The sequence below is a fragment of the Thunnus albacares genome, chromosome 9 (assembly GCF_914725855.1).
Source record: "Thunnus albacares chromosome 9, fThuAlb1.1, whole genome shotgun sequence".
Lineage (NCBI taxonomy): Eukaryota > Metazoa > Chordata > Actinopteri > Scombriformes > Scombridae > Thunnus > Thunnus albacares.
Genome location: NC_058114.1, coordinates 24,722,819 through 24,748,874, shown reverse-complemented (window position 1 = coordinate 24,748,874; position 26,056 = coordinate 24,722,819). Strand labels below are relative to the sequence as shown.

General features: G+C 38.9%; 2 protein-coding genes across 2 annotated transcripts; one reads left to right on the top strand and one right to left on the bottom strand.

Annotated features, from left to right (window-relative positions):
* The first annotated feature begins 6,867 nt into the window (after window positions 1-6,867).
* On the top strand, window positions 6,868-18,214 carry fsd1 (fibronectin type III and SPRY domain containing 1). Its single transcript, XM_044361070.1, has 13 exons — window positions 6,868-7,729; window positions 8,485-8,580; window positions 8,726-8,857; window positions 9,951-10,052; window positions 10,326-10,348; window positions 10,777-10,898; window positions 13,612-13,821; window positions 13,910-14,008; window positions 14,151-14,298; window positions 14,452-14,534; window positions 15,371-15,622; window positions 15,987-16,075; window positions 16,161-18,214. The coding sequence occupies exons 1-13, from the start codon at window positions 7,715-7,717 to the stop codon at window positions 16,269-16,271; spliced, it is 1,482 nt and encodes a 493-aa protein (XP_044217005.1). The 5' UTR covers window positions 6,868-7,714; the 3' UTR covers window positions 16,272-18,214.
* LOC122988622 (signal-transducing adaptor protein 1-like) lies at window positions 17,769-25,827 on the bottom strand. Its single transcript, XM_044361073.1, has 13 exons — window positions 25,504-25,827; window positions 23,459-23,530; window positions 23,190-23,309; window positions 23,033-23,089; window positions 22,665-22,816; window positions 21,968-22,099; window positions 21,485-21,554; window positions 20,674-20,776; window positions 20,463-20,552; window positions 19,816-19,887; window positions 19,649-19,699; window positions 19,132-19,272; window positions 17,769-18,632 (listed from the first exon to the last, which is right to left on the bottom strand). Exons 1-13 carry the CDS (start codon window positions 25,588-25,590, stop codon window positions 18,580-18,582), a joined length of 1,200 nt encoding a protein of 399 aa, XP_044217008.1. The 5' UTR covers window positions 25,591-25,827; the 3' UTR covers window positions 17,769-18,579.
* Window positions 25,828-26,056: the final 229 nt, after the last annotated feature.

The following is a 26,056-nucleotide window of genomic DNA, read 5'->3' as shown; positions in this document are numbered from 1 at the left end:
ATTTTACTGAACATGCCTGAAAAGTAAAAAAAAATACATATATTGGCTATATTTCACTGCATTAACAGCATCTACGAATAAATATGAGGAGCTGATATGTGTGATGTCCATCCTCTTCACTGTTTGCGTTTCCGCTTGCTTTCCTCGTATCTCCCGCTGGGACTCGGGGTCCGGAGGTTTGGAGAAGAAGAAACCGTCTTCAGGTTAGCCGCCGGCATCCCTGGCCTGGGGGAAGGTGTAGGACGCATGTTTGCATAGACAGGACACTCTGAAGCTGTATTAGAAAGTAAACACAGGACGAATACAGTATTAATTTCTGTAGTTAACACGCAGACCCTTCCCGGAGTTAATTTATCAATCAGTATGTTACCAACACCTGCAGGTTCTGTTTTTAAGTTGTAAGTTATTCATCCAGATGTGGACAATAATAGTGTAAATAAGAGGGCAATTGTATAATATTAACATAATATAGCCTATTTTGCAATCAGAATTTACTTTCTGCAAAAACCTTTTAGTAAAAATATCAGATTTTATAAAAACTTGAATGAAATATTTTCCTGCTAATTTTTTTCCTATTTACAATTAGGAACAGTCATGCAATTACCTTAGAATTGATTATCTGCTACATCCAGTGGTTGAAATACTGAAGAATACAAATAGTTGCACTTTGCCCTCATGAGCATAAAAAATAAAACAGAAATTACAAAGTTATATTTGGTATATATGCCTTATAGCTGCAATGTTGATCTGATATGTGGACAAACTATTTATTGGCAGAGAAGATATAATATTTCTTTATAAAGTATAAATAATTCACAAATGCTATTTATTAACTCAATAAATGCTGTTAGTTAAGGATGACAAAGCTTCCTTTGCGGTAAAAAGTCTATGAGGAAATATATACACATATGTTTGAGTGGCCTGATTTGTTACTGGGTGTGTTATCAAGTAACTGATAAAATTATCAGGTATTTGTAGGGTTGGTCTGTGCCTGTCAAACAATAATGAATGATGACTCAAGTTTCTGGTCTGACTACAATCATATTGGAAGCCCTCCATTTGCTCTCTATATTGCAGTTTTTCCTCAGTTGCTTAAGCACATAACACTGTTCTCAAACTCCTAAAACATTAAGTGTGACCATCACGTCAAATCATACTGTGCAGCACACACTTCATTTGTCCTACAAACAGCTGCCACTCACTCAAAAAATTTAACTCCTGTTCCAAAAGTAAATAAATTCATCAACTAGGGAAATTTCTCTTTATAGTCGAGACAGTCAGAAGTCTCAGGAACTGTCTGAAGTAATTCTGTTTCTGTATTTCATTACAAACTCCAATCCTATAATGAAGTTAAATAGAGCCGACGGAAAAGTAGCCATCAAAGCTCGTGTCATACAAACACCAGTTTCTCACTGTCAGCGTGTGGCTTTCCTGTAAGTCCCCTATTCACAGTATGTACTGGCAGTAATAGTGTATTGTATGATCGTACAATAGCAATGTAAAATGCAAAACAAATAACTCAATTAAACAAATTTATACAAATTAGAAAACTACTGTTTATCCTGTAAATCTGATATTTGCTCTTATAATACACATATAATGTCAGCCATATAGAGTTTGTACTTCTTCTGCTTCTGCTCCGTCCTCTGTGATCTCCCCTTCCTGTGACCAAACCACTGCGTACTTACAACAAACTTATGTCTCTATGCTTTAATTTAACTGCTGTAACCACATAAAATGTGGTACATACATACATAATTATGTGGTGTAATCATGGTTGAGAAATGATAGCTGATGAGTTGCACCTGTACGCTAAATATGACAACATTTGATAGGTTGTGCTAACATTTCAATAAGAAGAGCATGTTACTATGCAGTAACTGAATTTCAAGAGTCACATGTTGATAATTATTTGAGGCATTAAGACAATAATATATCACTGAAATTATGAAACATTTATGTTTGGATGGTTATGGGTGGCTGAAATATTTTGCATGTGAATTATGTGTGAAAGCAACACAAAAAGTACATACTGTTGTGACAAAATCAGTGAAAGATGTGAAAATTTAGCACAAAATTATGATAATGAGGATTTCCATCTGAGATTTGTGCAAAAGAAACCGAGAGTGTCTTGATTTGACACTCTTTTAGTTTTAGAAATGTTGGGTGCACCCGTGAGGAAGAAAGTAACAGCTGCCCTCACCTATATATGCATGTATATTGTACGTGTATTACAGTGCTGAGTGGTGCAGTATGGTTGAGTTTGTCAGTGTTGGGACAGCGAGCTCTGCAAGCAGAAGGTGGTCCTTGACGTGTTCTACAAATGACAGTCTCTGTGCATCTTTACTTAAACCACAAAGGAGAAGACTGAAAGTCTTATTTGTCCTACATCTACACTTTAGATTGTCTCACGCTGTGTTGTTAAACCACAACAACCACCGCATATTCACCGGCCCCCGATTTAGGCAGATAAAACTACCTGTAATCATGAGCGCTGCTTCCTGTGTCTTTTGTTCTCCCACTCAGACATAAAGACGCTTAAAAAATCTGTCTGTCCCTGTCTGCGATATTCATTCAGTGCATATCTAAACCCAATGGGATGTATTCTGTGAACCTATTTGCCTTTTTTTCTTGTCCTCTTTTTCTCAGAGCTGCCTTTGTCAGTTTTGCAGCTTCTCTCGCCTACAATATAGATACAGATCTTATCTACAATCTACTGATGTTCCTTGCTGAACTGTCATTAAGCGGTCTAGATGATTATCTAAAGCTTGACACTGAAAGAGAAAACTAGTACCTCTTCTTCCACGTAGTCTTCTTGTCATTAAGACACATATGATGAGGAGGACTATCAGGACGACAATTGATACTCCCAACACAATCCACATCCACCATTTGTCAATCGATTCGATGGGAGACACAGTGACTGTAAGAGAAAAATGAAATGTGACCACATTAAATCAATTTATCAGTGTGTGTACAAGTAGACCAATGTGTGCACACCATAATCCTGAACCTTAATCCTACCGACTAGGGTACCTGCAGACCCCAGAGGTTCACTTTTTGTCATATTTCTCAGGTGTTTTATTCTATCATTGCAATTTTTCATGACTTTGTCAATCAATTTGTTCCTAATGACTTCATATAATTGTTTTCTGTTTCAATTAGTGCTTTTTAAAGATATAAATGTACTGTATTGGGGTCCTGAGGGACCCCAGTCAAAAGCACCCAATTACACCTATGCAGTTTTAATAGATGGAACTATTTATTGAGTTCATGTTTATCATGGGTCCTAATTTAAAGTATCACACACTATCAGGGGATAGCGGCACTCTGTCAGTCATTTTGAGGGTTCTGTGGAAAGATTGTATTTGGAATAAAAGCTGCAGTTTGTATTAAAGAAAGATATATATTTTCATTTTACAGAATATGGAAATTAACTGTAACTTTCGTAAAAGAATAAAATCAGTTTTGTTTTTTTATCAGATGACATTAATTACATAATAATGTTTTGAGAAGAAATAAGTTAACATTTTGTTTCTTACAGTAGTTTATTCTTGGAGTCCCCAGAGACCCCAGTCGGTAATCTTTGTTAAATGTTAAATATGTTAGTAGGATGCAGGTTAATAAAATAGATTTGTTAAACAAGTCATTATCACAATTTCGGGCAGAGGTTTACACCTCACAGGAGTAAATTGGAATAATTTAAAATAGTTTGGACGTTTCCCACCTGACGTCTTGTGACATCTATAAATGGACAAATTACACTTTTGAGCAACATTCACCAGAAAATCAACACTTTCAGAGTTTCAGAAGTTTCAGACGACTGCTCAGACTGTGCTGAATCCTAAAAATGTTCTGTATGGTGAGTCATAGTTCATGAGAATTGCATCCATACACACACACACACACGCACGTGCACACACACACACACACACACACACACACACACGCACACACCTTGTGACTTGTATGTTGTATGTTCCATTTCGTTCATCACTGTTATGGAGGAAAAAAGTGACTTTAAGTTGCATTCCTGTCATCATAGCAAGGTAGACAATTGACAGTATTATGAATCCATAATATTTCACGATAACAAGCTTGATCAGATACAAGTAATACTTACCAATAACCACTTCTACTGCGTTTCTTGCGATTTTCTCTCCTAAATTTGGAATCACTTTTTGGATCATGCAAAAGTACCATCCGCTGTTATTGTGTGTAACATTTGGTAAAAAGTATTTCAGCAAAGTCTCCTCAGTGTCTTCCTGCTTTGTTTTGATGGATGCCCCAGTGGAGGTATTTGTGGATTTGTTAAGGACCTTGGAGGCGAGTTCCTCTGTGACATTATTGAATCTGGGTTCAGAGCGGTTAAAACACAAGAACACCCAAAATCTCCCTTGTTCTTCAACTCTCAAATTGCAGAACAAAGTCAGATTGGAACCAAAAGGAACTTCCTTTATTTCCTGCTCTTCATCCAGACTGATGGTAACTTGAGCTGATATCACCATGACTGCTACTGCCACTGTTGATAGATAGATAGATAGATAGATAGATAGATAGATAGATAGATAGATAGATAGATAGATAGATAGATAGATAGATAGATAGATAGATAGATAGATAGATAGATAGATAGATAGACATTTCATTCATTTCTCAGTATGTTAACAATAACTACAAACTTGTGTTTAAATCTACACCTGCCCTCTCTACATGTTTATTCTCCTTTCTGTTTGTCTGTTCATTCATTATTCTATTTAACATCGTCATGTCTTTGTGTTCAGTGTAACAGTCTGTTTTGATCTGTTGAAAATCAAGTGCAGAGTCTTACCTGTGAGTAACACCAGAGTTGATTGTTTCAGCGACATTTCCATCGTATTATGTGAGAGGTGGTCTTCTTCTCAGACTCATCCTGTCTCTGCTGCCTGTCTGCACATCTGACAGCCAGTCGAGCACCTGTGTGTGGGTGGGAGGAGGGGTTTTCTTTTACTGCAATATGAGAATAAGGAGACTTAAGTGAGGGGACTGCAGCGGATGTTGCATAAACAATAACCGCGGGTGGAAAAGATGTAGGCTTTGAAAAAGACAAGAGATCCTTGAACAAACACTGATGCGCTTTTGTTTCAAATGCTTCTAATTAAAAAACATCAAAAGCAGCCTGTTAACTGCTACCCACATCACTAAATATGTACATCCTGTTTTAGGCACCCTCTGTAGGTTAGTGGCAGACAGCGGGTGAGTGTCAGAGAAGCATGCAAGTGCTGACTCGCTGAATAAAAACAGGGCACAATGACGCAAGGGGTTAGTGAAACCCTTGTGGGTTTTGGTGCAAGGGTGCTAAAACGCATTTTACCATGTCCCCACAGCGTCTTACTAGAAAAGGCGCACTTGGCTTCCTGTGACAAGACACAACTAAGTATGGTAAGGTAGATGAACTTTTCTGGCTCAATCTCTGACCACAATCTGTAAAATAAGTGCAGGACAGACAACAGAGATGAGAGATGATAAGATACTTATTACTTTTTGATGTAGTTTCATAAAGGAGAGTTGCTGTAAAAACACAGTTACATCCCTTTCTGAGCCTGTTGCCTTTACATAGTTCAGCTTTTGGAATCTGAAATCTATGTAGCACTGATTTACTCTTATATGTTATGTTAAACCTATCATAAACATGATAATCAGTGTTTGTGCATTATCTGTTCATGATGGAACAGTGAAGAAAAAGAGGCCACAAGTAGATATATATCTCAGGTGAACAGGGGGTGTTTAACTTCTGAAACCTCATATTCACAAAGAGAGTGAAAGTAGGTCTAATCTGTATTTAAATAGTGAAAAAACCTCTTATCATTTGTTTAGTGGGACAGTTGTTTGCATAGATGAAAGTGGAATGTGTGTCAGAAATATTATGCGCCTATATTTTTATAATTAAAACTTTTCTTACAACTTCTTTATTTTCCAGTCAGTCAACATTCATACAACATCTTCTAATATACTACAAATTAAGTATAATGTGAGTAGACTCTTGGTTAAGTTTTATGTGCACTAATTACAAAGACGGGTCATTAAAAATAAATAAATGTACTATATTAAATCATTCTGTTTAATTAAAATAGCATTTTTAAACATTTTTGCTCACAATTATGCTCTGTTCTGCACTTTCAGAAAGGCAGAGAGTCAGGTCTGACATTGAGTCTGCCATCTCACTAAATGCTACCTCAGAGAAAATGTTATGGTGATATTTGTGTCCTGCAGATACTGACATCAGGACAGGGACATAACCTGGATCCCTGAAGAAATACGACTCTGACTCCTATTTAACAAATGTACTGTAGATTTTTAACAGGGGGCCTGTTCGGCTGTGTGTCCAAATTGTTTCCTCCTTTCATACCCCAAACCAAGGTGATACACCAACAAAATGAAATGTTGGAATTACCTTAACAAGTCAAGAAATCCACGTGAGACAAAGTCAACATCATACTTGGGTTTAATTAGAGGCCATCTTGATTCATTGTAATCTGGGAGGAGATGCAGGAGCAGAATCATTTTGTCTAGTTATTTAAAGTTTGTTTCTCAAAGCCCATTGTCAGCACATGTACATATTCAAGCTCATAAGAATATCTGCTTTTGTTGCAACTCTTTATCTTCTTTTATTCAATGTATTTATCACAGTTTTATTGTTGCTGTTGTTATTTTGTTGGCTTAGTGTTGTTGCAGCATAGAAGTCTGTTCACCTCAAACTCTTCTAACTGGCCTCCATCTTCATACTTTACCTAAATAAAAAAAATCATATTAATTGACTTTTGTTAATTTACACATTAACTGACTTTTCAGTTATCTTTATTTAATGTTTATTTGTATAAGGACAAGTATACAGCATGAACTTATGCCACAGACCACAGCATTTACAGCATAAACTAGTTTGCAATGCCAGTCCCTTTTAAAATACATAAAACTCAACAGTAAAATACATTAAAAAATTGCACAAGACTCAACAATACATATACATACTGTACATTTTAACACAAAACACAATACATAGCCTATGCACACATTACAACACAAAACTCAACGACAAAGTACATGCAAAGCAGCACAAAACTCAACTCACAAACAAACATACCATAAAAGTTTCATAAAACAACAAGCAGCAGATCACTCATGACTACATGACTGATCCCTCTTTACAAACTGTTTCAGAAAAGGCCATCTGTCCAAGTGAGGATTTAATGAAGGGCTCCTTACGATTCTCTGCAGATGCACCTCGTGTTACTGAAGCCTTGAGAGGCACCTCCTGAGCAGCCTGGTTATTTAGGCATTTAGAGATTAGTTTAAGGTAAACAAATTTTACTTTAAAAAAAAAAGATAAAATATCCTGATGCTATATAACGTATTTTTTGTTATTTTGTTCGATAAACCACGTTTGCAGCACAACATGAGCCCTTTGTCGTATCGGCCTTACTTTTCTCCGAGTCCTCAAAGGCATCATGACTCACCCCCATTACAGGAACACCAACACCCACAATCCTCCTCTGCCGCATGCGCCCCACGCACTACGGCCCAAAGGCGTTGGTAGCTGGTGTCCGTCCGAAGATGCGTTGCACTCCGGCAGCATCACTACCAGCTCCGGCGTGCAAATAAAGCGAAAGCGGGCGACGGAGGAGAAATCCCGGCGGTGTTTGCGGCTGCAGCGGCGCCGGTGCATCGGAGCGGCGAGATGGGAGACCAGAAGGTGAGCCGGGGCCGGAGGAACAGGTGTCTCTGATGGGGGGAAGCCGTTTCAGGGCGTAACAGTGTACAAAGGAAGGAGGGGGAGAAGCAGCCAAACCGGGGAGTTTGTGGATGCGGCACACACACTCTCACTCGTGCTTCACAATCGTGTTTTCCGTGATTATACGCGTTTGTCCGGTTGCAGATGCGGTTTATGTTGCAGTCTGTCGATGAGTTGGTTATCGATGGATCACGGGCTGGGGGGGCCTTTGCGCAGCTTCTCTCGCATCAACAAACATTACGTAGTCCTCCAGTATGAATGGGGCTTTTTTTCCGCTGTGGGAGAAGCAGCTTGGGATGACATGTAACGTGTCAGAGGTTTGATTCGTGGAATAATCGCCCTTGTCTGTGTGTGTCCACCTCTTTGAAGTCTGCTGTTCAATGGTTGTGGAGCCGCATTATTAAATTATGATTGCGCATCCTTCCGCCCGTGAAGTGTCCTCCCTCCTAGTGCAGCATCCAGTCTGAAGAACAAATGTTTAATCATGTCTAAAAGGAGCTCATGTTTTCTCTGCAGCCAAACAATGATTATACTGATAAGCACAGCTTCACCCACATAGGAGGCAGTGAAATGAGTTGAAGTGTTTGGTTGGAAAGGAAACACTCATTCAGGCGTAGATGTATGAGTATTAAAGTGTCTTTTTAGTCTGTAAGGATCAGATTGTTTTAAATATTTCAAGCACAACAAAATGCTAAATATACACAATCTTGCTTTAGGAATCTCTGCGTAAGATCACCCACACGCTGGCCACCAAGAATGAGGAGATTTCCAACTTCATCTGCAGTCTCAAACAGAGCCTCGACAACTTAGAGGTACAAAGACACACATGGCTGAACTAAAACCCTATTTCATTAAATCCAGGCTGCACACAGTTAGGCTGTTTGTCTCTGTCAGTGTATTCATCCAACCAGTCTTCTTCTTCTTTCCTGTATCAACTCATTTTTGTTGTGACACCAGGCGAACTCCTCCCGAGTCCAGGAGGACCTGGAGTCTGAGTTCACCTCCCTGCACTCTGTCCTGGAGGACATGAAGGAAAACATGGTGACACGCATCAAACAGGAGAGAGCCAGCCGCACGTATGAGTTACAGGTAGCTGCGGTGTTTTATGATGACCCTCTTTAATTTGCTTTATAAATCTTCACTAATCCCTTTGTGATGGGAGTTTTCCGTCATGTGACAAAGTAATGTCTTACAAGCACGTTCTGCGGCATTGTGTGACTGCTCCATGATGCTCCTGCCTTATCTCGATCACAAAATGAACGATGCTGTTTTTGCTCAGAAATTACCACATAAAAAAAACCCCGACTGGCCTTTTTAGGGTCTGACTAAAAACTAAAAACATGTTTTCACTGAGAACCAGTTTCACTAGAGGAAACTTTCAATGTCAGCAACGTTATTTTTTTTGCTTCAGTAAAAAATCAAACCAAACACACTATTACATTACACACAATTATTATTAAAAAACCAAAAACTTAAAAACAAATGACCTTTGAAAAACAGCAAGAATAAGAGAGAATATCAAGACAAAAAGTATGTTTTGGGAACATCTATTTAATGTGCCGGCAAATTCTTTAAAGTCTTTTATATTGTTTTTGAAGTTTTTCCAACACACCTGATATAATGCTAGAATGAGCATACAAACCTTTAAAAGAAGAGAGAATAAAAGGAGACAAACCACATTTGTCTGTATAAAGTTGCCAGAATGCAACTTATATAATTTAACAGTTACATGGAGGGAGAGAAAGACTGAGAGAATTAGTCAAAATAACTGAATTTGTATCTAAAATTAAGAAGTTTCTGTAAATGAATTCTTTAGATAACAGAATGAATATTTACTAACAAGGTCATTTTCAATATCAATATAATGTATAGAGTTGTTGATATGTAGTAGATTAGAGGTGACATTCTGTCACTAAAGAGCTGATTTTAATCTTTTTTTTTTTTACTATTCTTATAGTACTTTTCATTGCGATCATTCCAGCCCAGCTGTGATGGGAATAAGCAGTCGTTCATTGATTATTTCATTCTCTGCAGCCTCAAGACCAAACCATGACTCTCAAATGATGCTGCCAAAGTCCATAGCTTCTGCTGCAAACACAATGGTCCCATTATGCTAAAGACGAACGTGTGAGAGTTTTCCAGATGTACTCGCTGTCTGACTGTGAGTTGCTGTTTTTCTCAGAGTCAGCTGAGCGCCTGCTCCAAAGCCCTGGAGAGTTCAGAGGAGCTGCTGGAGCTGGCTAACCAAACGCTCTGCTCCTCTGAGACGGACGGGTTCAATCAGGTAACTGACCGACTCAACAGCCGCTGTAATGCTGCTGCACTGTTCCCCCTGCTCACTGTTCATAACTGATTTTTTTTATTTTAAAAATGATTGACAGTGAATTCCAGTGTCCATATACATGATTTAATCTGTCCTTCTTGTGGTGTCATACTACCAGCACAGTTATTTTAACACAGTGTTAAATGACAACATGATGGGCTACAACTCAGTTTTCTCTTCGCTCCGTATCTCTTTTCTCTTTTTTTCCTTTCCCTCTCTGCTTCTCCTCTCCAGGCGGCCAAAGACATTAAGGATAGGTATAGTACTCAGCCATCCATTGCTTCCCTTTTGTCATAGCCTCCTATAACCAACGAGCCACCTCATAATATAGCATGCATGCGTTCAAACATGTAGTCACCGCACCCATTTCTTAGACAATAAGCACTATGGAAAAGTTTCCACTCGAGAGCCTTTTGTCTTTGTGTTTCCCACTGTCCTCTCAAGTCTGTACCATCCTGTGTCAGCCCCTCCCTGGTTGAATGCTGCTCCCTCTCTAGCTCCGCTTTTAAATGTCGATCAGGGTGATGAGCTCAGTGGTAGTAACAGAAGTCTAGTTAGCGGCCTTTTCTTAGTTATTAGAATCACCTGTGTTTGCCCTGTAATTACAGTTGAATAATGCGATCATGCTTGTTTCCACCCCCCGTGTGTGTTTGTGTGTCTCTCTTGTGCGTTTCTTTGTCTGCAGTGTAACAATGGCTCCAGCCTTCCGCCTCTCCCTGAAGGCTAAAGCCAGTGACAACATGAGCCACTTGATGGTGGATTTCAGCCAGGAGAGGGACATCTTGCAGGGCCTCAAGTTTCTCCCAGGTCTGCTCCACTTTTAATTTAAACGGACAGTAACATAAGAAAGTGCTGAGTGTTTCTATTTTATGCTACTTTACACTTCTACTCCACTACATGGTATTTGTTTCTTTACTAATTGAGATTTTTCATACAAAACATGATCCTTAAAGTATAATGGATAAGTTCTCTGCAGAAAGTCATTTAGTTTATAATTGAGTGCTAACCCCTTTTTTTCTCAAAACATGAAAAAAAATCCACCCGGGCACTAAAAATATTCCATCATGTCATCAGTGCAAATTAATTTGTTTCAAGTATTTTCTACATTTTCAACTTTAATTGTCATCATTTTTGTGTAGCAGTGCATTTTATATTTATACAGGGTTTTTGCAGATCCTTAAAAAGTCTTAGATATGATTTTTTTTTTCAGAATTTAAGGTCATAAAATGTCTTAAAAAGTCTTATTTTTAATTACGTTAGGTCTTAAATTTTGAGGTGATGTCTAGTTGCATGAGAAATATCTCCATACGATTCACCTATTTAAATATGGTTTGGTCTTCGGTTGCAACTCACTGCAGCTCTTTGATTTTCTGGTAAATGCTTCGGTTGCTTTTCCACAGACTACCTGCTCTCACCAAGGTAACAAGATAAAAGAAGTACAAAAACAGATCACAGTGCAGATGATGCTCAGCTGAAGACAGTCAGCCAGGATGTCTCAGTGAAGACACAAAGTCTGATCTGTTATTTCTGATAGTTGATAGAATCTGGATAATAATGTTTGTAGTGTGAAGGAGAGGAGCGAGTTGGAGTTTACAGATTTAGTGGACTGTTAAAGTAGATGAAAGGCAGATGTACTGTAACATATATGTGTCTTAAAGAACAGAATTAGAATTAACCACAGCTGACTTTGAGTGTGAGAACAACCAGAACAGCTTTATTGTTTTTTCACAGAAAAATTTCACAAAATTAACTATTCCAGGCAAATTGTAACTAAAACTTAAATTTTAAATTATTTTAATATTACATTACATTATACCGTTTTATCAAATGTAATATGTAACAGTGGGACAGTTCCATGTATTCGAAATTAATTTCATTATTTTTTGTGATTCTATATATGATTGTCATCTGGAGATACAAAATTATCCAGCAAAATATCCCTACTGATATTGTTAAATATTGTATGATACTGTCTTAAAAAGGTCTTAAAAAGCATTAAATTCGATTTCAAAAAGTGTGCAGCAACCCTGTTATATCCACAGTCACCTCTTTAGACTAGTTCATTTGATTTAAAAACAGAGTATACAAAGGAAGTTACAGATGAACGGCCCAACAGCATAAAGCAGTAAATTAGTTTCACCTCGACCAGTTGAAACAGTAAAAAATAACTGTAATAACTGAGCTATATGAAACACTATGAAATCTACAGTACTAACTGCTGAAAATACTTAAGTGAGATTTTTAAAGCAAGAGTGTCAGAGTTGTATTATAACTTTTACTGTATACTCCATCCACTACTGGACTACTTTGTGATATTTGCAACTAGAGTTCAAAAAGAGAAGTCAACAAATGCTGCTTTGATTGTCATTTGTAGATAAATGAGTAATGTTGAAACAAATATAATAACTCTTGAATGTCTGGCTTACACAGTCTGACTGAGTTTGTTTCTAACTGTTCACACTTTGTGAGAAAGCAAAACCATGTCAAACCATGGCTGTTGCACCGGCTTCAAAGAGCTCCAGTTATCGGTATTTTGTGTACGTCAGTGAGTCGAACGACTACAAGTTATATGAAAGGAGTCGACCACAGAGGATAATCACCCAACTCTGCAGCTGTATGAGGTTTTTCAACCTCTTTAAGTATTGTGGCTTTTACAGCTCATGTACAATATGCACTGTAGGTCTCAGTCTCGTTTCTAACAGCAGTTAGCAAAAAGCTTTGATAAACCAACTCTACACTACATTCGCAGCATTAAATGTTAAAGCTTCAATGATTAGTTGATTTAGTCTTCTATGACAGTAAACTGAATGTTTTTGGGGTTGTAGACAAAACAAGACATTTCAAGACGTCACCTTGGGCCCTGGGAAACATCGATCAACATTTTTTTTACCATTTTCAGACATTTCATGGACAGACCAAACAACTAATCGATAAACTGAGAAAATGATCGACAGATTAATCAATAATGAAAATAATTGTTAGTTGCAGCTGGACTAAACAGCACATTAAGTAAGCAGCTAGCTGGTGAAGAAAGTTGAACATTTAGCAGCTATAGAGCCAGATGTTCTTCTCATCTGTTGGAGACCAGACCACAGTAAAGAGGAGAGGAAATATTGGAAATATTGGAAATATTGGTTTCTGCACAGAAACGCGAATCCAAATGAAAGTTAATGTTGCCCAGTATCTGCTGGATGTGCTAGTAGACAGTTGTTAGACACTTCTGCCATAAGGTGATAATATTGTGTGTTAGTCTGTGTACCTGTCAGCTTGTTTTAGAGTTCTTCTGCCCCCAAGTAGCAAAAAATCAATCAAAGAAGCTGAAACATTACTTCCATGTGACAACTCACTCCATGATGAATTACAAACTTGAATGACAGTGTAAAACAAGTTTTCAACAAAAAATTTAAACCTGATTCTGTCTCTTTATTGGAAGTTTCACACACTACCTTTTTTGTAGAGAAATGTGTATAAGAACTTGATTTTGGATACTGACAAACTGTCTCTCTTGTCTTACATCCAGTTCCCGCCACTCCAGAGATCCAGGTATCAGAGTGCCAGGTGTGTGACAACACAGTGACTGTAGTTTGGACCTTGCCAGAGCCTGACAGCAAGATTGACCACTATATTCTGGAACATCGACGCACAAACCACGAGGGGCCCCCTCGTATCAGAGAGGACTATCCCTGGATGGTGTTGGAGGGGATACGAGAGATGGAGCACACGCTCACAGGTAGGAGCAGGACTGTGACAAGATATGTGACATTAAACTCTCAGATGAAGCCGAGTCAATAAGGATAATTGTGTTTCTTTGTGATCAGGTCTGCGCTTTGATACCCGGTACATGACATTCAGAGTGAGGGCGTGTAACAAGGCCGTGGCAGGAGAGTTCTCTGAGCCCGTTACACTAGAAACCCACGGTGAGAATACTAGTTGAGATCATTATTATTTCAACAATTATCAACAATATATGGAAAGTCTTTGGGATCTTTGTTCATACGAATGTGAATATTGGATTAATAAACTAGTTTTTCAAAATCCTGCCGCCATTTCTGTTTCCAGCCTTCACCTTCAAACTGGACTCTGGTTCATCCCACCAGAACCTGAAGGTAGAGGACTTGAGTGTGGAGTGGGACAGCAGCGGAGGAAAAATACAAGAAATCCGCAAAGACAAGAACCGAACCAACTCCCCAATGCACTCTCCAGCCAGGTTTGTATCAGTGTCTTTGATTCTGGGCTTGAACTAGTGACAGTGATCTAAAAACCTAATAAACTATGTGATCATGAACTTACTATGATTAAGAATAAATCTCAAAAATATGGATTCTTTAAAGTCTCTACCGTCTGTCTCATCTGTAATCAGGGCAGCACTGATGTCGCCTAAGAGAGCACCGACGGCCCGGGTCGGCAGAGACAGGTTTACAGCAGAGTCCTACACAGTGCTGGGTAAGAATACACATGATTAACAAAACTGCCCTACAAAGCCAAATCTTATAAAAGACAAAAGGATGTCCCATTGTTGTGATTAGGTCAAGAATCTGTCAATATTTTTACATGGTAATGGCTTAATTTGGATCAAACAACGTACTTTAATTGTTTCAACTCTTCTCTGGACTCTGTACATGTAACCGACACAAGACCAGTCACTGCATTGGCAATGGAACAAAATGATATTGGTTATGGTTAACAAGCTAACATCTGCATAGCTAACATCTACAAGCTAACATAAATGGCTTTCATGTAGGATACTGTATGTCATTTTGCAAAATGATCATCAGTTATGGTTAAAACTCACAATTTTTGTGTGCCCCACGGTTCAATGCATGTACCACTAGTTTTCGGTCATGGGAAAGTGCCATCTTTAAGAATTTTTTCCTTCTTTCAAAGATTTCACATTTCGACAATCACCTTGTTCAGGAGGTCGCCTATAAAGAAGCGGTTGTTAGCGGCCTCGTTTTCAAAGTTAGTCCTAAAACAAAGGCAAACTGCAGTAAGTGCAGTTACTGCACTCTGCCTTGGTTACACAGTGCATTTTCACAGGTACTGCAAAACTAAAAACCCCAATATCTTCGAGAAATGAAGCAGTAGAACAACGAAAATATAACATATTGAAGAGCAGATATTGCACTTTGCCTTTTGTAGATTTACCTGCAAGACGTGTTTATGTAACCAGAAGTCACAAACACTGACATGTATCTTAAACACAAAATGGCAGATCAACACCTCCTTTGATGCTGTAACTCGACATTCATTAGCTGTACATGTGTATCACGACTCCCCAGCTGACACCATGATCGACGCTGGACAGCAGTATTGGGAGGTGCGGTTCGACAAGGAGAGCAAGGCCTTCGCTGTGGGCGTGGCCCTGCGGAGCCTCGGCCGATTCGACCAGCTGGGGAAAAGCAGCGCTTCCTGGTGCATCCATCTGAACAACTGGCTACAGCAGAGCCTCACAGCCAAGCACAACAACAAGGCTCGAACACTTGACTGTCCAATTCCGAACAGTATAGGAGTCTACTGCAACTATGAAGAAGGTAAGATTGATAAACACGTAGACAGTAGTAGGGGTGAAACATTTTAAGTGGGGCAGAAATCTAGAGAATTTCTTTCCCGAAAAATAAACTGCAGATATTCAGCATTTGTCCTTTGCTCAGGGTTTTATTTTTCAGTATTCACTCAGTGTAACTGACAACAGATTTGACAATTGCTTGTTTGTTAATGGTCCTTTTTGGAAATTGTGATGGACATATTTCACTATTTTCTAACATTTTATAGACTGAACAATTAATCAGTTATCCCAACAATGTTTCAACAGTTTAATTGACTTTGAAAAACATAATAGTTGCAGCACTATTATTGTTACTGTTACGTATAATCAGCCTCCTCTATTCTCTCCAGGTGTACTGTCTTTCTTCAATGCCAAAACGAAGCAACTGATGCACACCTTCAGAACCAAGTTCCAGCAGCCAGTAATACCAGCTTTCATGGTGAGAAACGTTAAATACATGCTCTTCTGTTCTCTTTTGACCTCTCTGTCTCTAAACTGTCTGTCGATTTTGCTGCTCCCTGCAGGTCTGGAACGGCAGTTTCTCAGTAGTGACGGGCCTGCAGGTTCCCAGCGTGGTGCAAAGTGGCCAGAGGAAGAATAGCGGCACCAGCAGCTCCAACGCCAGCCTCACCTAGACTCACCCACCCAGTGAGCTGGACGCCTGCCTTCCCAGCTCTGCCTGACCACAGTCACCGCCGCAGATCATCACCTCTGCTCTTGACTGCGGTCAAAGCCATATCATGGAAGAGTGAAATCACTGGAGTACGATGGGTTAGCCTGTTCCAAACACTGCGTCTGTGTTGCATGACAACAAAAAGTGTTTTTTTTTTTGTTTTTTTTTTAGGAGGGGGGGACAAGTGAGTCATCTACCCTCTCAGTGACAGAATTATTCAGATGTATGACTCCAGCTGTTATTGACGCTTGGGACACGTTAGGTGTAGTCTTACTAGTTCTTCTCTCTCTACACAAATGTTTAGCACTGTCCCACTGCTGCTAGAGCAATGATTTAGCGCTGGCCGCTGCCCTTCCTCTCCATCACCAAAACTGTCAGCCGTACTGTCACGCAGCTAGCTGCGGGTGAAGGGTCAAGCCCTGTCCTGTCTGCTCTCTCCCTGTGCCTTCCTTCTCATTTCCAAACTGATAGGTGAAATCGGGTAATGCGTACCGACATGCTAATATTCCACTGCAAGAAATGGTCTCCCTATTTCAATTTAAAACAATGTATCGTGTCAGTATCAATATAACTCGGTTGTACCGTAGCTTAGTGGTTATTATCACCCACTGAATCCACCAACTTATGTAACCCAAATAACGACCTGCTCCTAGACAATGCTATTTACTAGAATCTAGATCATTATTGAATCAGGATTTTTTTTTAAACTCTACTTTTCCCAGCAGCTAATGGATTATAAATCGAGCAATGAACAACACATATTAGGGATGTTGTTTTTGGATTTCTTGCCAAGGAATGACGCATGCAAACTTATCAGTGTTCACTTAGTAGCCGGGGCCCACACTTTGCGCGTGAGAAACTGGGTTCTTTAGCTTCCTGACGAGGCTCTTAGTTTTAAATTAGATTCAGTGTTGGGTTTCATCTAACAAACAGACTCTGCACAGAAAACTGCACAGAAAGCTAAAGGGGAGTTTTCTTCAGTGTTGCTCCTTTAGGATTTTGGAAATAACTGTACTGTATACATTCTCTTCACCTGACTGCAGCCTAATGCTTGTATGTACAGTATGTATGTGCGTCTACCTAACAAAACCTCTTTATTTGCTGAAAAGAGAGATCCCCTTTATGAGTAGTGAGCTCGCCTGATGCTGACTTTAGTCCAAATGTAACAAATAGCTAGCCAGTAGCCTCAGCTAACAAATTATTATTATGATATTTGTTTACCAGGTTTGGGGTTTCGCCTGAGTGAGAAGCAGAAGCGATAAACTGTTAGAAGTTCTTATTTGTGCACAGCCCACCTCTGTTTTGCCTCCTTGTCACGTTTGTCACACATGGTGACAGTCTTGCTTTGCCATGTTGCTCCTTCTGTATCTGCGTCTCCTGAATAACTGTAGCCTGCAATGCTTTAAAGACGCATCCTGCTGAGAATTATGTTAACTTTATTTCACATGCTGACAGAATGTCACGATTTATTGTAAATAGTTTAATTTTTCCACTATAATGTATCAGTCATTGTGGTAATAAAGGAGTGAGAGCACCTGCTTATGTTCATGGATGTCTTTTTCAAAAAGTAAAGAGGGAACAAGAGGAGTAAAAAGAATACAAAACATCATAAAACTGATTCATTTCTGATTGATTTTTCAACTGCTGCATGGCACATACTAGAGGTTTTTTGTTCACATGTTTCTGATTTGATGTGACAGAATGAAGAGTTTCACTTCACTGAAAAACTATATACTATATGTATATATAAAACTATATTTACATCCAGTTGGTACAGTAACCACAAGCCAACCCTGATTTCCTTTCTGTGATTAGTTTGCTTTCATCCAGGGTTCACATTGGCTTATAGAGAGGCAGTAGTACACTGTGTGGAATACATATACATATACAAAAAGGATACAATTTTTTTTTAAAAAAAAGGTGACAACACTTAAAAATTATACAAAAACAACACTGATAGGAAAATTTCATAAAATCTGATTAGGAAAATGTACATCGTCAGGGGTGAATGTGCAAAGTCTTCAAGATAAACACGGTGAAGATAATGTGACATGTACACCCGTCTTTACAGTCAATTAATCTGCTAATGTGTGTCTGAGAAGGATGAATCGATAAAGCGATAATCCTCAGAGAGGCTTTACCGCTGGCAGCCAGTCGATGAGGAGGGGCAGAGCCATGATGCAGAGGCTGTTTATGATGGTGTGTGTGGAAACGCAGCTCTTGCAGGCACAGACAGGTGGCTCCGTGCTTGAACACATCACCAGGAGAGGTCACTCTAAACACCTTGCCTGTTTTTCCAGCTTCATTTTCAGCTCTGATATCGCTGCGGGCAAAATTAGATTGTCAGATTGTGAGCTTTGATGTTATGGCAAGAAAGTAAAATGTGAGCAGCACTGTATGTTGTTTATTTATAAGGCTGTACTGCAAAAAACTGCCTAGTTACTTCTGCTCTCTGCTTACATTTAAATACAGTATTCACAATGTCAGGTCACAGAACATTTTAACAATAGCTGAATCTCTTGTTCACACTGAACTTGGCAAAAGGTGCTTCAAATACTATGCTGCACACAAAGAGAATGAGCTGCAAAAAATATGAACTTAGATTCATTTATTTGACTTAAACTTTTTAAAAGTAAGTAAATGCTTTTCTTAATTGTTAAATTGTGTTTATTTTTTGTACACAGGTCTCTCTTGAAAAAGAGATCCCAATCTCAATGAGACTACCTGTTTAAATAAAGGATTAACTAAATAAATGAAATGACACATAACAGAAAAATATGGATTGAGACTGCAAACATATCTGCACAAAAAGTAGGACTTACTCTGCCCCAGAGGGTCTAAGTGGGCTCTCATCTTTGTATTTGGAAGGGAGGCAGAGGAGGGGATTGATGTGGAGGAGGTTAATTTGCGAGGAACAGGAATTGGAGGCATTATTGCTTTCTTTGGAGCTCTCTTATCAGTTTCTATAGAAGACCAAAGACATATAGTAAAAAAACAAGGTCATAAAAAAAACAAGCAGAGGATTCAGTCATGCAGCAGGTAAAGGGAATATTCTCAAAATCAAATATGCTTTATTGACAGATCAGAAACCCATATAGCCAAAGCAGTACAGAAAATTATTAATGTTGACAGATGATTAGCAATAATATGCAAAGATCAACAATCAAATATAATATAATAAAAGGCATTAAATAACAATGCAATTCAATTCAACTCTTGACCATACAAGACAGAAAAGTAGTCCATAATGTGTGGAAGGATGAGTCCAGTAGATAATAATTATTCAGAATAATTATTCTCACTGTGAATGTTTGAGATGGAAAAATCAGAGAGACTTACGTGGCAGCAGAACAACTGAGGAATCTTCTTTCTCTTGTTCTGTCTCCTCCACTGTTTGAACACAGACATTAGTTAGCAGTAGGAAAAAATGAAGTCACACCTGTTTATGTTTGAAAACAGCACAGTGAACGGCAGGAATGATAGATGGATTGATAGATGGGACTCACGCATGTCATTCAGGTACAAACTCTCCTCCACAACTGCTTCTAGCGCTGGTTCAGGAGTCGGTGATCTTAGAGCTACAGTAAGACCAAACATAAAATTATTATTATAATTATTACAAGTATTAATATGAGACATAATGTCACTTTAATTGCCCATAAATCAAAGCAAAACAACACCCTGCAGAGGAATTTCAACCTGCTGCCGCCAAAGTTGACAAAGGCTCTAAATCAAGCAAACCATGAGTGATTGAGTGGGTGTGGGTAAGAGGACTCATGCTGCAATCTTACCTCCACTCGTTAACTCCAGTCTTACCACAATGAGTCAAAAAGCAGTTTTTATGTAAACTGACTCATACAAAGTAAATTAACAAACCACTTCAGATGTATTACTTTTCCAGGAAGAACATGTAGTAAATGTTTGACCATAATTTCTTTTCTTTTCCATGGGTTTATGATATGCTATAAGATATAAACTGAAAGGAAAAGTCTGAGATTAACTCGTGCAACTGTATGAAGAGTAATTTCCAAATACCCGAATGTGTTAGTGGGTTAATGTGAGCAGAGCAAACAGGTCTGGCAAACAGTGTAAATACTTGAGTGGCTGTGTGTGCGTGTGTGTGTGTTTGTGTGTGTATTAATGGAGACAGCACCTAATTTGGGAGGTAAACTTGGTGGGATAAGGTATGACGGGGCATCCTGAACACTCTTCTCTCCATTTTCATTATCAGACCGAATGAAAGCTGTAAAAAAAAAAAGAAGCCAGAGCTCACATTAGTCATGTGTATGTATGATATAACGACTATGCATGCAAAAACAAAATGAGAGAAGAAGTGAAGGAGAACGTGAAGTGTTTTTACGTACAGATGTTCTTCTCATATGCTTCCTCTAAGATGAGGGGAATCAGCACTCTGTCAGTTGTTTCTACTAAATAGTTGATCACATCATGCAGCGTGGCACAGGGGACCTGCACAGAGAACAACTTCTTTTTAACAACTTAAGGACAATAAAATACGTACAGGAAATAAAACGTGATTGTTTGTTTAGAATCTGACATTTGCAGCACCACAAAGATAAAACGTGACTCAATAACCACAATTTCTACTTTAAATTTCTTGCAACCCTCCTAACTGTTGGAAATATTTTAATTACTGATACGTGTCATTGATGCTGAGAAGGAAACCATGTACAACTTCACGTAAACTATGTGAAAGCACACTTTCACATACACACACACACACACACACACACACACGGAGTGCATTTAATACAAAGATGAGACGTGAGTCATTGCGGTGGCAGCGAAATTAAATCTTTATCTACAACTTCAACAGAACAGAGGTGCAGAAGAAACTGAGCTGCGGTGATTGATCAAACATCATGTGTTACTTTTTTATTGCGTATACAAGGAATCACCCTCTTCAGTTCCTGAAAGTCATGTGTTAGTCTGAGGTTTATTACAACTCGTCTCTCCCGTGAACAATAAAGCCCCATAAAAACAAACAAACAAAAAAACCTCTAGCTATTAAGTGTAACTGGTTGTCTCTTACTTACTGTTAGTCACTGCCTAGAGGTTTTAGGAAGTTGCATACAGGCAACGCTCATTAATAAAAAGGCACTGTCAGTTTATTTTCTTGTGTAATGTATTATCCAAGGACAATAAAAATACACTCACAGGATCGTCCACATCGATGGTGAAGCCCCCTTCGTGTTTTCGAGTCACGCGGTAGTGTTTGAATATGGAGCTGATGGAGGAAGAGAGAAAGGGAGGTGGTCAAAACACTCAAATGAACAAATAAACAAATTATAAACTGTCCAAGTAAACAAAATCCGTCAATTCTTTTATCAAAAAAAAAAAGAATAAAAGTGGAAATCACAATTGTACATTTTTTTTAGAGTTCTTAAATAAGGGGACATCTGACCGTTTAGGGGACTTTAGCATACAAATTAACAACATAACATAACAATTTGTTATGTTTGGTGAACATAATGACTCAGATTCAGTGTGTTAAAATTGTAAATATGGGCTCTTGTTCAGAGTCCTGCAGTCATTTTATACAAATGAACTGATTTGAGCAACTGTTAACCTGACTTAATATGATTGGGAGCATGTGTGTGTTTATGCTTTGTGTGTGTGTGCGTGTGCGTGTGTGTGTACCCGTTAAGGTCTTGTCTGGTGGTGACAGCAAAGGAACTTCCGCTACTTCCAGGCCTCAGCAGCAGGTTTCCTCTCTTGGCCTCTCTTTCAAGCAGCAGCTCTGCCTCCAGACGCGACACGCTGTGGAAACAGCTGCAGGACGACAAATACAGTGATGAGACAAATGGGAAAAAAAAAACGCTCTGCTGGCACTCATCTAACACTGAGCTCAGCAGGTTCATCCAGACCTCACAGACAGAGTCAACATGTAAATATGTATCAGATTTTTTTGTTTCTGATACCAAAACTGGTACCACACATACAGCTAATACCTTTCTGTTTTTACTGTCCAATTGCAACCATTAATTGAACAGCCAATGCCAACTTTTCAAGGCTGAGATCTATGAGAATCTACTGAACCCATAAAATTTTTCTGTTTATCTGAAAACATGATTTTCACTGGAAAGCAACATTATGCAAAAGTGTGAATACATTTAAAATTGTTTTCATTTTGCAATGATTAAAGTTACAGCATTAAGAATAAAACCAAAAGCACACACGAAATAATCATTAAATACTGTCAGACCACTCATGACAGTTTTTAAATATGTCATATATCAATTTTAGTCATGTTTTAGTCATGACATCATCCCTTTGTATTCACCAGTATTTCACATGTGTGTTATCGTAGATACTGTCAAGCATCATTAATACTCACGCTGGCATGTCTGCTTGGACGGTGATGTAAGGATTGGAGCTTGTGACTGCGGGTGGAGGGATCTTTTTTTTTCTTTCTTTTTCCTTTTCTACTGTCTCTTTCAGCATGTGGATCTGGCCTGGTAGCAGGTTGAGGGAGAAGGGCACAGACAGCTGCAGGGAGACAATGTGCAAAGAAAAGATGCAATTATCTACATTTAGCCTGATAATTCAATATTAAAAGTGTTGTCATATCAAACTCAATTTTTAACTTTATTAAAGGTAAAATATGTATTTCTCTTTGTAACTGTTCCTTGATGATTCAAAAAGGCACCAAAGTGATGAAATAATAATGAACATTATACATATTATATATTATACACCACAGACCTCAGTCACAGAGTGAATAAAGCCCTTCCACAGCTCACGAGCCTCTGCATTTGGGGCCTGTAGAGACAATAGAGAGACAAAAAAAACTGTGAAAAAAAGAGGATTCACTTGGAAAATAAAGAGGATTTTTAAAAATATTTTCCATATGTTCTCTCACAGTGAATTTGATATTTTCATCCTTCATCTGGACGTTCATTCTGGCTGCATCTAAGTTACGATCCACGCTGCCGTCGTCTGTTATTGAGATCAAATCACTGAGATCCAGTTTCTCTATGTACTGATGAAACACACAGACACACACAGACACACACAGGCACACACACACACACATTGAGAGTGTTGGCATTTACAGGAAACTGTTTGATTTATAGTTATCCAAATCTGTGTCTGTTTTATTAACCCAAATGTCTAGATAATATAACTTACACTGGTGTCTCTCTTCTCATTGAAGAAGAAGAGTGTGTTTCCACACAGGCAGGTCCACAGTTTCCGAGATTTCTGCACAAACACACAGGAAGGCATTTTAACTAAGATATACAAACCAAACAGGGAAAACAGAAATAATGCAGACATAAATATTAATAAAGAATGTGACACCACAAACTAAGAACTCCCTAGATCCGATAAGGTTAGGTCTAGAGGTCTAAGTGTGGTTGACAACATGTAGAAGGTATGTGGTGATATGTCTGCATAGTTCTGGCTTAAAGCATGACCTAGTTATTGTTTTTCAAATATGACTCATTATAGACGAGCAAAAACACTTTTTGGAGCCATATTTGAACTAATGTAGTTTTGGTTGTGTTTTAGCGACATGCTAAACAAGCACATTTCCTGAAACTAGAAGATTTTACCTTTCAAATGCTTCAAATGTTACCCAATAAATGCATTTTGGTCTCACAGTTCTTCTGTTACAAACTTTTCTAGGTGAAAATTTAAAAAAAAAAAAAAAAAAAAAAGGGTGGATGTTAAGAGGCTACTGGGAAGCAGTCCCAAATAAATCTGTAATGTAACTGAGCAACCCTACTTTCATCCGGGATTATGAGTGGTTTACTGAACGGGCCTGCCAGGCTCCAGGGGGCCCCTAAGCCAGAGCCTCTGCATGAAGTCGCTGGAATTAACTTTGCATTTCTTGTGGCATAGTCAAAGGGTTTAGTCATTCATGTCAATAACAGAGTCCAAGAAGTCCTCTGAAAAACTGAAGGAATAGTCTAAACTTCACTTTGAGGTACAGTTGTATTTAGTTATTGTGCTGTTGGCTACAAGTCAGTGTATCTGCCCTGTAGGGGGGAGGGGGGGCATTATCTTATAATGTACCTATGTCTGGGATATTCCTTAAGTGTCTCCCTCCCTATGATTTTACATGCTTTCAGTTGAGCGTGTACAGTCTCTTATCGATGAGGGCTGGGCAGAAAAAGCACACTGGATTTAATATTTGTTAAGCCTGCTTTGCCAGTTTCCGTCTTTACTTTTCTGTCAGTTGTTCTAATCTTTATGGCACAATGAGAAGAAAAGCAGTCAGACCAGTTGGAGAGACGTAAGCCTTGCTGTTGTTCCCCTCCTGACGAAAAACTCCAAAGTCCACACAACGTAAGAGCAATGATACTGCTGGCTGCTCCGCCCAAAGACAACAACGCTAAACCTGACTGTTCTACGTTAGGCTGGCTTGAAGTGTGTCAGTAAAGCAGTAGAGCATATCTATGCACTGCTGTTTGCAATAATTAAACACAGGCTAGTGTAGGTAAATGAATTAAAAATAAATAAAGGATCAGCTCCTCTGAACACCACCATATGGAGAAATTAATTTCTCCAACAGGTGCTGAATGACATTTAAATCATTTAAAATGTAAGAGTGTAAGGAAAATCCCTGACTTCACAGTAAACTAGATTACATAACACTATCTCACCTTGTTGTTGGACGGGTTGATATCTATTTCTCTCTCACATGCTGACTCTCTCTCTCTCTCTCTCTCTCTCTCTCTCTCACACACACACACACACACACACACACACACACACACACACACACACACACACACACACACACACACACACACACACACACAGCAGCCAGCACCAGCAGCTTTATCTAAAGCAGGCTATGAACAATCATTAAACCATTAAATCTCTGACAAAACAAACTTTTTATGCTCCAAATCCAATATTTGTTTGACATTTTCCTTTTAAACTGCTGCTAATTTGATTGATCTGTTACATACTTTGATAACAATATCAGACTAAAAGCCTTCATATAACCAACAGCTAAAAGAATAAAATGATCATAACAATAGTAGAACTTGAACTATTGCAGACCAAGTGTAGTCACAAATAGATCACACACACACACACACACACACACACACACACACACACACACACACACACACACACACACACACACACACACACACACACACACACACTCACACACACACACACACACAGAAACAAATCTCTGTCCTCTGATGGTTTACCTTATCTTTGAACGATCTCTTCTCCAGGAATCCTTCATAGTAACAGTGTGGCAGCTGGCTCCTCTGACGTCCTGTTCGTTTTGCCATCAAGGTGTAGAAGCTAACTAACAATAAACTTATAATAAATCAAAACTTATATTCAGATAGTTCTATGTGGTAGAATTCATGCTCAGCTTGCGGTGACTGCAATTCCCTTGTATATGTGAGGAGGACGGGAAGGCGCGAGGGGGGTATCTGCACGTCACCTGCCGAAGAGTTGACAGGTAGCGGCGTCCTCGACGCTGATTGGTTGATAAGTCCGGTGGGCGGGTGAGCAGGTGAGACAGCTTCTGACGTAACTAGTTTTTCGTAAAGATGGAAAACACCTGCTTGAGTTCAGGGACTTCTCGCAGTATGTACTATTAGTCTACATCTTTCCCGGTTTCATGTAAGAACTGGCAAAACCAGCTTTGAAGCTACGATGAGGCTATTTTCAGCGCTGCATCTAAGGATTTCACTATCGATCAATCTGTTGATTGTTTTCTCGATTAATCGATTATTTCTGTGTTTTAGA

Bases quoted from the DNA above. Each gene is read 5' to 3' on its own strand.
- LOC122988622 (XM_044361073.1), bottom strand. From the start codon at position 25,590: ATGGCAAAACGAACAGGACGTCAGAGGAGCCAGCTGCCACACTGTTAC. The intron at 22,817-23,032 runs GTCTGTGGTGTA...GTCTCCCTGCAG, and splicing joins TTATTCACTCTGTGACTGAG to CTGTCTGTGCCCTTCTCCCT. The intron at 20,777-21,484 runs GTGAGTGTATTT...TTCTCTGTGCAG, and splicing joins CCATCGATGTGGACGATCCT to GTCCCCTGTGCCACGCTGCA.
- fsd1 (XM_044361070.1), top strand. The intron at 10,349-10,776 runs GTATAGTACTCA...CTTTGTCTGCAG, and splicing joins GCCAAAGACATTAAGGATAG to TGTAACAATGGCTCCAGCCT. The intron at 14,009-14,150 runs GTGAGAATACTA...TTCTGTTTCCAG, and splicing joins CGTTACACTAGAAACCCACG to CCTTCACCTTCAAACTGGAC.